Here is a 12,081-nt window from a genome sequence, read left to right as displayed (position 1 = left end):
GCACTAAAACCTTGTGACATGCAAAAAAGATGACAATGGAGAAATGGTTGTGGCTGTATCAAGAACTTTACAAAATTCTGTAAGAGCAACATTATCTTAAAACCATTTTAATCATATTTTTACACTTCAATGCTAGAATTAGGATTTGCAAGTAGCAAGGTATTACACACCATGCCTTAAACGACTGGTAGAAACAGTTAATGTTCCAGATGTAAGCAAATTCAGATTTAAAATAATGTTGATAAGAACTGGTCAGCAAACAAGAAAATTGTAATTTTCAGTAGTCCAAAACTGCATATTATTAATGTCTCAGTATTTCTGTTTAATAATTTTTTTCTCCTGTACAACAAAAAAATAAACATTTTTTTTTTTTATTATAGTGACAAACACCTTTATTCTTATAAATCTAATTTCATTCTTTCACACAATCTATATGAACTAATATAGCACTTTTTCAAAATATAGATTTCACTTTTGAGAGCAGAAACACACTCATTTTTGTCAAGTCCTAATTAAAAAATAAACCTGTACCTCTAAATTTCAAGTCACTGATAATGCAGCTGCTTGCAATGACTGTATTTAGAAATTGATTTGATTATATATTTTTGACCACTACTGCAGTTGACTTGCAACAAACTGAGTATTTTTTATGTTCTGCCTATTTCAACAGTCACTGGAAGAAGTGACCAAAAATGCCAAGTGAAATTACTCATTTTCTATATAAAATACAAAAATATATCTCAAGTATTAGAGAAATTAATTGCAACAAGAACAGTATTTTTATTTAATTTTTTCTGAGATTCAAACATATTAGTCATTTTGTAAGTAACAGTTATAAATTACAAAATATTTCCCAACAATGTGTTTAAAAAGCTATGTCATTTTAAGGTTTATATTTGTAATTTAGTTTTTTTCAGAATTAAAACATGGCGACATGTTTGGTTGACTTGCATCAAAATTTTATCAAACTTGATTATAATTCATCTTTTAATATTATATGAATTAATTTCTTGATTAAAAAGCAAATATTAAAAGAACACACCTGAATACTGATTTCTGTGAGTTATGTGGTATGTTGAATGTAGCACTGGTTAAATGTCAAAATGTTAATTCTCTAGTTTCATACCAATTACGATAACAATTTACAAATACTGAAAAGCTTGAATGTAAAATACAAACCTCATATCTCAGCAAAATAAAACTTACGTATTAAATCGAACACAGTGATGTTATTCACCTCTTTACATTTTTGGAAAAGGTCCCTTATATATGCTAACTTCAAAACACAACATGTGAACAACCAGTTGACAGCTTATAATGTCCCCCAAGTGGTTTTCTCAGCCATTTTAATCTGTTATAAGGCTACCACATTCTTCTGAACCAAGATTTCAAGGAGGTAGATTCTGTCTTTACTTAGCTCCAAGTTTCATATTTTTAGACCTAGATACAGCTTAGTTATAGAATTCTACACTATTGATATGGTACTTTGACTTTTTTGATAATTCAAATGTATATATAAAACATTAAAACTTTAAAAGAATTAGCAACTTGTGTCCAGCAGCAACCAAATTCAAAGGTTGTAGCTAGAAAGGATAACTGTTTGCTTCACTGATTTATTTATTGTTCCATATTTTAAGAAAAATAATTTTAATAACTTATTCCTAAACAGTAATAATCTATACACACACATATATGGTATAGTAAATGAAATGTAACTAGATATTACAAAACATTAATCGACTAAAACACATCCGAGACAGGGTCAATTTGTATGTAAAAACTAAAGGTCAATTCTAAACTACTGGATATGGTAACAAGAGTGCACATGTACTATGTCGATTTCAGTTATGTTACAATAGTCAGGCATGACCGGAAGGTCAATATAATAAAAAAAACAAATAGATATAAATATATAACATTATGAGACTTAGCTACATGGACTAAACATTTTTGTTTTCGTGTTATAAGTTGTAGTCATTCTAGCAAGAAAAAAGCATGATTTATATTTATTTCTTGATTTTTTTTATGACTGATACAAGGTTGGTCAAGTGACAGACCCCACATAGCTAGGGTACAGAAAATAACAGATAAAATATGTCTTACTGAAAACAAACATTTGAAATGTATTTCAGAAGATTTAGAGATTACACAAAGAGTACTTAAGATTTTTGGAGACAAAGAATAAGTTTTTTTCAATCATAACATGAAATCACTTTGCACTCAGACTAGCAATGAAACAGACTATTTCCACAAACAAATTTTAGTGAAAATATTTTTAAAAAAATCTGATTCTTTTGTACACACAAAACTTAACTAAAAGACTGTCAAATCTTGTGAAAGTAGACACTGTATCAAAAATTATAGTTTATATACTTAATGTGTGCAAGTTTGTGTACAAATTTATGTACTTTATACTGAGCCATTGCTGAAAGGTTAAAGTGATATAGTAAAAGAAATTTATAGCTTGTTGACATGTGTTTGACACATTTGTGTCAAATTTCTTAGAGGTGCATAAATGGTTTCTCAATTGTTGTCCTTAGTAAAATGATCAAGATAGATTCTGTACTCAAAAACAAAATGGAGGTTTGGTGTAGAGCACTACATTAATCCACTATATATCACATGTGTAGGATTAGCCTCAAACTAAATCAGCAGAGCCAAAGATCTGGCTCCTAACATAATTATGTCTAAGTTACTTGAGAGTGAAACTATCATATACATGATAAAAACTAGAGTTGTGAAATTAATGGTTTTTCTCTGTTTGTCTGCAATTATCTCACTTTAAAAAGTCTTAAATTACAAATGATACCATAAGTAACCAAAAAACAAGGTAAAAGATAAGTAATCATATACTGAGCAAGCCTTCCATAAATTAGTATTTGATTGATTTAAATGCATGACCCAATCACAAAAAAACCAAAAGCACTTATATTTTCATACCAATTTAACAATAACACAAAAAATAAATATTTATTATAACCAAATCACCATTTCTGATTTGTTTAAGAATGATTTGAGGAACACTCACGAGTCACTTATAATCACATTTAATGAATTTTTTATAAATGTTTTTTTTTATACATACGGATATATTTAAATTATCTAAGAGTTAACATGATCTCTAGAAATGTACCTTGCATATTCCTGTGGGTATGGAGATGAATACCATGTCTGGATTTCGTACTGTCCAAACTCAATGGCTGCAGGACAACGTACTTGTGGGTCCAGAGGTAGACTTCCTTGGCCCATGGTCTGAGAAGTAACACACACACCCACATTCAGCTACAGAATGTTTTTAAGGGCTTTAATATTTCTAACAAACAAGTGAATCAATACAGTTGGAACACATAAATCTACCAATTAAAATGCGATTAAAAAAACACCTCACTTATTGCATTTTAACTTAAAATATTATGACTTTAAAAATTCAAGTTGAAAAATTTAAGAGGCACAAAACCTGTTTCACAAAACAGGCACAAATTGTTTGAGATCTACAGTTTAAACTCATAACAAATATCTGGAGATTCACATATATCAAGAGAAATTAAACAATTTAGTTAACAGTCATGGCACATTGTAGCAAATTGATTGCAAGTATCTCATTATTAATGAAAGTTTGTTTTCATCTTACATTCAACCTTTATATATTAAAAATATTTGTTACTTCTGATTACTGCATACTTATATCATCTCCAAATACATCTCAAATAGTACACTATTTTGTAATTTGGTAAAAAAAAGACAAAAACTATTAACCTGAAAAGCTGTTTCTTGGGCCTGCTTAAATAATGTTAAATCTTTCTCTGTGACTCCTGGAGGAAGTTGTTGCTGCTGCTTGTTGGAAGCTAATGGTTCGATATCTATATAAAAAGAACAAAAATCACCAACAGGGTGTAAACACGTCATTCACCTGCAAGCTAGGAAACCGATACATAAGTTACAATCAGAGATAACTTAATTGAAATTAATATATAAAAGTAATCAAATTTAAAAACTCTAACTTCTGTTAACTCCCTGTCTATGATTATCACAATTTGCTAAAGATACTGATCAAACACAATTTCACTAATCAAAATGACAAGTATGAGGGTTTACACACACACACATTAAAACATATATATGTTTACATGTTTTTATATATTTTAAACATCATATACTGCTGTTCTCATTCTCTCCTGATGGAAGAAAACAGTATTAATTTTTTTTCCAAACATAACTAGCTATGACTAGTTAATTAAATGTTTAACAATGGAACAAAATTTTCCACAATATACCAAAAATTACTTCATAATCTGTATGGCACGTACTAACATACATGTGATATGTACAGTCATTAATCACTCTCGACAAAAATGCACTTTCAAAATAATGCAGTAAAAAACTGAATTCACTGACCTTCTCACGCATGTACACTTAACCCTACTGACATGTGTCAAAAGGAATGTCATTGTTCTTGCTGACCAACATTCAAAATTTTATTGAACTACTATTTTATGAATTTATGTCAATAAGATTGGTATTAAATTGTTGATTATAATTTAAATTTTGTATTATATATTAATTGTTTTTTAAAATTAAAAATAAATAAAGAAAACACATTTAAATATTGATTTTTGTGTGTCACATGATACGTTGGAGGCAGCACTGGTTCAAATTAAATGGTTGTACAAAATTTATAGTTTCTTACAAATTAGGAACTCAAATAACTGGTACTGACAAGCTAGAATACAAAATAAGAACATCCTGTCTCTCCTATTTGCTGAGATAATGTTACATTTACTGAATCAAATACAGTGGACCTGCCCACCTCTTTCTATTTTTTGAAAAGCGTAAGTATACCTACTTCTATTTATGACATGTGGATAACCAATCAAAATCTCCCCTAATGGCTTTTTCAGCCTCTTTGAAGTGTCTAGAAAACAAACTCTTCTTTTTTATTTTTGATTCCAAGTTATAAGATAGCACTTTAGTGAGTTTGAAATTTCATATTTTTGAGACTCAAATTCAGCTTGGTTACTGAGCTTGAGCAATTATAGTGGAATTCTATGGTATTGATACAGTAATTAATACTTTTGGTTAGTTCAAAATGATATATATAACCTAAAAATAATTATTTTAACATCCTCCATGTATGAAATTTGATAAGGCTTAACAATTTATGGTAAGCAGAAAATGAGTAGAAAGTCCGTAACTAGAAGAGACAACTGTTTGCTAAACATATTTATTTACTGTACTACATTTTAAGAAAAATAAGTTTAAGAACTTACTTTTAAAGAGTAATCATGTGTATACATTTGTAATGTTTTATAACTGAAATATGAATGTATTTTATAAAATACTAAACCACAATTTTGGATACAATAACGAGTGAACATGCTCCACATCATTGCAACTTCTGTAATGTTAGCGAAGCATGACTGGAAGGTCAATATAATAAATGTATACTGTGAGATTTAAGCTACTTAGACTTAATGTTTATGTTTTCATGTTATAACCTGTTGTTATTTTGGAATGAAAAAAGCATATGTTATTTCTTAGTTATTTTATGGTTGTTAAAAGGTTGGTCAAATTAACTAACCTGCTATAGAGTTAGGGTAGAGAAAATAACAGATAAAATATAAAATTTTGCTGAAACCAAACAAATGTATTTAGGTTTTCAAAATTACACAAATGATATTTGAGTAATTTGGGACAAAGAATGGTTTTTAATAATAACATGATAATCACTTTGCACTCAGACAAGAGAACAAACTTGATATATTTGCAAACAAATCTTTAATAAAAATACTTCATTAAAAAAATTTCATTTTCTTTGTACAGAAAACTTCTAATGTTTACTAAATGTCTACCACATTTCATGAAGATACACATACTACATTATATGTTATAGTACAAATACTTAATGGGTGCAAATGTGTATATGAACTCGTGTATTTTATATTGAGCCCATTACAAGAGGGTTAACTGATATTGTGCATATAGGAACTCAAATCTTGAATACATTATATCAAACCAACACTGGGCATCTTAAATGGTTCAATATACTGTTTAATACAGTAGAACTGTTCTGCTTAAGGTGTTCTTATTGCAGTACATCTTCATTCATTATATGCATTCATATCAACTGTATATACACTTACAGTTATACGAAAAAAGATGCAAACTGCGAATCAGAAACAAGTTTTACATCGAAAGCAAAATTCCTAATTAACATACTGCGTAATACTGATATCTGTAATTCAGCAGTGTAAAATGTTCACAACTCCAGTTCGTGCATTATCAAAAATTGTTTTTACAAGATAAATTACAACAATACTAACATAAGTATGAAATTCATTTTGGAATAGCAGACTTAGTACAGGAGTTGAAAATGTTTTAGAGTGGTTCCCAAGTGTTATTCTAAGTTACTGATGTTGAAGACCTGTTCTCTTGTACTGCATAATTACAGTTTTTGTTAGCAAGTTAATCTCAGTCTTACTTTAATGGACAGAAAACACTCTCTCACTATGTACAATCACTCTAATTTTAACTACATTAGCTACAGCACTGAATGAAGAATTGTTTCAAATATAATTTCCTTCTATTTGTAATTATCTCATATTTCAAGTTTTTTTTTATGGTTTTAGTACTATTTTCAAACTTACTAGCTAAATCATTGTGGTACCAATTTCAAGCTGCTACGCTAAAAGTCTAAATCCTATGATATAAAAATTAATGCCAGCAAACACTACAAAAAGAATAACAATAACTAAATACAAGCTTCCATAATCCAGTTTTGTACTAAAACTATAAGTTCTTTCATTCTCTTTGAGGGGTTTCTATAGAATTTCTAAATAACCTATGCATTTTCTCAGGATACTTCAAAGTACAAACATTAAAACAAAATAAAAATAATTCATAAAAATATCAAAGCAAAAAACAACAACAAAATACAATCCTTTCACCTTATTGCATTTGTCACCCATTACTTTAAACTCCAGAATTAATCATTTTTGGTCTTGGCAAGTATTTATGTAAAATAACTCCAAAATGCACAGAAACAAATAAACTGTAAAACAAAACTTTCAAAAGTTAAAGTGTGCATATGCTAGGAGCAAACATGCAGTGTTATGGAAAGCAATCTAAAAAAAACATTATATCTTAAGTAGCCTAAACTTCCTGCTCATTGTCATGCTAAACAAACAAGGGAAACAAGCAGGTCAGTTGGCTAGCAAAAAGAAGAACAGGGAGGTGTAGATGTGGCACAGCAATCTAGCCTTGTTCAGTGGTTCATTAATATCAGCTGCACTAACTGGTTCAGTGGTCCAATGAAGATGGAAAATCAGCTTACCAGCAGTCTTGCTGCAATTCCTGCTATTGGAATCCTCTTTGTCTCCATCTAAGCTATTGGAATCAACTTTGTCTAATTCCAAGCTGTTTAAATCAATCTTCCCTCCTTCCACAGTTTTGGAATCAATTTTACTTCCATCAAAACTGCTGCAAACATCTTTAGTCTTGGAATCATTCTTGTTGTCTTTCAGAGTGTTGAAATTATCCTCTTTCAAGTTGTTGGAACTAGCTTTGCTCTCTTCTACACTACTCAGATCAGTCTTTTCAGCAATAAAACTGTTTGAGTCTTCCTTGCAAAATTCCAAGATGTTGGCAGCATCTTTCCCACTACAAAATTTACTGGAACCATCCTTGTTGCCATCTCTGCTGTCAAAAGAAAGTTTTTCAACACTCACACTGTTAGAACAGGGCTTTATTAAATTCTTACTCTCATAATAAGTTATTTTACAATCCATGTCATTTAAGGAAACAGAAGAAGGTGAATCTGACCTTCTATTTCTTGTTTCTGGGGGAGAAACATGTGGAACCTGGGATATTAGAGTGAATGAAACATCTTCAGGTTCCATTTTGACTGTAGCTGGCAACCTATGAATATGTCTCTTATTATTTCGTGATGAAACTTTATATGCCTGTGACCCTACAATATCTTTTGTCATTTTCCCTCCTCTGTCTTTTTTCTGTAGGGGTTCTGATTGCTGCTCTATGTATAGATTATGTTTTTCATCCCATAAACTATGACAGCTCACCTGTCTGGTAATCATTCTCTCACCTTGGTGACCATGGCATTTAATCTGTCTAGAACTTCTTCTAGTCTGCACTTTGTTCACGCGAGGTCTCAGCTGTCTGTTATTCTTAGTTTGTTCACTATGAAATTCAAAATGTTGTATAATACTTTGTTGATTTTTTACAGCAGAGTGGGCAGAATCAGTTTGTACAAATTCAAACTCTGGTGGCCTCTCTACAGATCTCGTGGTTCTACCAATGGTTTGTGTGTGTTTGATCTGCCCAGTAGCTGCTACAGACTTCCTCCTGAGAGGAATAGTTGAATCAGATGAACATGTATGTGACGAAATTATATTTAGTGCCAATCTGGCTGATCTACCTTTTGGTTTCTTTGTACCCTCAGCTTTTTTTGTGCTTGCATCTCTGCACAGGCTGTTTTCAGAGCTCTGCGAGTTACAAAGTACTTTATTTTCTAGATCAAAATTTTCATGTAGGTGTAACTCTTCATGTTCACAGAGTTGCCTTGGTAAGGCTGAGCCAGGTCCAGGTAATGATGCTGAAGGCTGTGCCACTGAACTCTTTGCAACACGAGACTTGCGTTTATTAGTTGGAGTGAAAAACTGGCTTAAACCATCAAGTAAACCAATGGAATTCTTCACAAATGCCTGAGATCTAGTTTCCTTGGTGTCACCACAGTGTACCTTGCTACTCTCCCCCTGCACACTGCTATGCTTCCCAGAAGAAAGAAATGAGTTACCATTACAATCCATGCTTTCATCTGGTGATTCGGATCTTCGACTCCTCGACATCCCCTTCCTTACCAGGTACTGTGGTGCTGATCTCCTTCGTGAATTTCTAGAAATACAAAAAACATTCCAATAAACACATGAACATACATCCTACCAGCAATTTTAGCTAACAAAATAAGCACAGAGAGAAAAAAAGTTTTATATTCATTGAACAATTCACTTATTACAGGCTGTTTCTATTACACACCTTTGACTGTGTTACTAGTAAATAAGCTAGTATGTAAAGAACTTTACATCAACTCCTATAAAATATTTGCATTTTACCACTATATGGCAGCCTAATTTACCTTTTAGTTCACTCTATCAAGCAGTGCTGAAGAGCAGTCATTTGGTGAAACTATAGTCTAGTCCACAGGAATTAGCTAACTGTATAACACATTAATTAAGTTTCTTGGTCATTCATGGATTATTTTGTCACTGAAATTACAAGTTTTAGTGAAGAAAACAATTACAAATAGATTACTGGCTAACAATTACCAGTAGTTCTGGGTTACTGTTGAACTGAAAATTATCTCTACAAGATGCTCACTGTATTGAATTTACATTTTAATTACATCATGCGATTCTTAACATCCTTGCTACAGGTAGGTCAAAGTTCACACCATGACTTTTACAGGGTTGCATAAAAATTTAATTAGACTACTTTATCATCACTGTATACCAATAAATTTTTAATTAAAGCATAGCTAACAAATTAAAATTTTATATTAAATAAAGCTTCAGTTCTTAATTTTATAGGAATATATTATGAAAAATCCTCAATTCCAAGCAGTACAAGAATTATGACATTTGTTCTATAGGCCTTCTCTCTTCTTCAATTTATTTACTGCCATCCTGAGAAGCATAGAATTTAAAGCACACATTTTATAGTCTTCAATCTGACTTGTTTATGGAAACAAACTAGAAAATCAGACCAACTTGCCATGTCTACCTCTCACATTCTATCTTTCACAAATTTTATTTTGTACTATACCATTTATAAACAATAAAAAGCCAAAGATTCAATATATCAATTGGCATATTATATTATATTGTTTTCTATACAGAGAATTATCTATTTTCCCTTCAGTCTGAAATTTTTTCACAGTATTCACGTCAACAATATTAGCAGAATTTTTAAATGTTCTTGATCATACATTTAAAAAACCAAGTAAATTATAATAGTTATGTAACATGTGTAAAAACAGCTAGTTTTGGTTCACAAAGATGACCGAACAAGGTCGAAACGTTGTTCCCTCCTCTACATAAAAAAATTTTCTCAACCCAAAACAGCCGTTTTTACATATATATTTCTCTATAAGTGGGTTTTCTCGTCATCACTGATAGCTATGTAACATTGTTTGCTTTGTCCAAGTTATTATTTTGTGTTTCTAGGTGCATTATTTAATCAAATAAAAATTCAGTGTATTAGTAGTATAATTACTAAAAAAGTATGCTTAAGTAAGTTTCATCAACAGTTGACAGTAAAAAAAGGCGATGACCCAGGTAAGTAATTTATTTATTGCTTTTCAAGTGTATCCTCCACTTATTATTATAAAAGTAATTCAGATGTAAAATTTAGGAACTTATTTGATCAGATAAGGCTAGATTAGACAAGATAAACAATAATTTTAAAAAAAAATCTTCATAAGATTTATCAAGTGACTTAGAACTAGTGAGTTGGGAGTATAAGTAATACTTAGTTCAAAGGGCAATAAAACAATACATTTAAAAATAAACAGATGCATTGTGAAATTATTTAAGGTAAACTACTGTAGTTTCATGTTACAATTTGCAGTCATTCTAGAAAAAAAAAGGGTGATTTATATTTGTGTTAAAGGAGGTAAGACCACTTGCAAGTTAACACCTTCTAACTCTGAAAATATATTTCCTACAGACTTTACCTCCCACTCTTTCTCACCACTGTAGATATTATTCTTTTATCATGCCAATTCTTTAAAATGAGAATTTGGTGGGAGTAGCAAAGGGAGCTAGCTTCACCAATATATGTGATGCAATACTTTTATATGCAAAAACGGCTTGTTTGGGTTGATAAAATATTTTACATAGAAGAGCGAACAACGTTTCGACCTTCTATGTAAAATATTTTCTCAACCCAAACGAGCCGTTTTTGCATATAAATTTCTCAACAAGTGGGTTTCTCGACATCACTGATGCAATACTGTTAATGGAGAGCAGTTACATTATATGTACATGTTCAAATAGTGGCATGAAATTGGTAGGGTATATAGATTGGTGCACTTGGTGTGAAATATATTTCAGCAATGCTTAGGGGGCAGAAAGAAAATTGAAACTGTTATGTAAGATAAGGTAAATATATATCAGAAATGCATTTTCAGCATAAGAAATATAAAAATATAGAGTAACAAACATTGTGGCATGGGCATGTGGACCATGTTACATATATTCATAAACCCTAGCTCTAAGCAAATTGTCAAAGGTTAGGCAAGTGGAATTGCAAAGAGGAAGAATTATTTGCAATTAGAATTAATAAGAAAAAGGAGGAAGGTTTCTCTTCACACAACTGTAGGAACAGGGTGGTGTTATACTGAACCTAGTGATTCCATGTAGACTGATCCTGCTCCAACCAACAACTGCCCACCTGAAAATAAGCATCCAAGAAAAAGGAGATAACTGGCTTTGCCTTCTTTTCACACAATGGATAAATGGTAAATTAAAAGTCTTCAATGCACTCGGAAGGAAGCTTTTATTTTCCACCACCCCAGAAATTGTAATATTATAAGAATTCCCTTGTTTTATTCAAATAAAAATTTGGTAAGTAAATGCAGTGGAGATTCCAAAGGAATTTCACATTGTAGAAAGTGTAATGGGTGTCCACAGTCCAATATTTTGAAAAGCAGACTGGCCCTGATTTATTACATCAAGGGGTTGGCAGAGATGGTTGGAAATCCCCTTCTATTTTACTCATGAAAGTCCACAATAAAATGAAACATATGGATATGAAGAAATGTGTATATACCACTGAACATGCCACCAGTGGTCTTGTTGAACACCACACCTCTACAGTGAGCATTATAGCAAAACCAGTAAATCGTGTGGGTTTGAGGCAAAGCATACCTGACCAGGCAACACCTGCCACACAGTGAGATCCCAGAGAAAAAGAGAGAAGAGTCTTTGAAATAAAAACATAAACAAAATGATGGGATAAGACTTGCTTCAGTCAAAAGCAAACAGGTATGTGTAGAATCACCAAGAGAGG

The 12,081-nt window shown here is 31.3% G+C and overlaps 1 protein-coding gene across 6 annotated transcripts in view; it reads right to left on the bottom strand.

The window, feature by feature from the left end:
* LOC143255886 (histone acetyltransferase KAT6A-like) overlaps positions 1-12,081 on the bottom strand; it is a 78,424-nt gene that overhangs the window by 20,801 nt on the left and 45,542 nt on the right. For 3 of the 6 annotated variants that reach the window (XM_076512243.1, XM_076512245.1, XM_076512244.1), the window contains exons 9-11: positions 8,810-8,907; positions 3,757-3,860; positions 3,134-3,282 (exon numbers count right to left, since the gene is read on the bottom strand). In XM_076512243.1, the coding sequence (XP_076368358.1) occupies positions 3,134-3,282; positions 3,757-3,860; positions 8,810-8,907 (351 nt within the window). The remainder of the gene's footprint in view (positions 1-3,133; positions 3,283-3,756; positions 3,861-8,809; positions 8,908-12,081) is intronic. The other 3 variants (XM_076512246.1, XM_076512248.1, XM_076512247.1) reach the window with 1 other exon arrangement.

The sequence above is a fragment of the Tachypleus tridentatus genome, chromosome 7, assembly GCF_004210375.1.
Source record: "Tachypleus tridentatus isolate NWPU-2018 chromosome 7, ASM421037v1, whole genome shotgun sequence".
Taxonomy (NCBI): domain Eukaryota; kingdom Metazoa; phylum Arthropoda; class Merostomata; order Xiphosura; family Limulidae; genus Tachypleus; species Tachypleus tridentatus.
The sequence above is the reverse complement of the archived record's forward strand: the minus strand, read 5'-3'. Positions and strand labels throughout refer to the sequence as shown.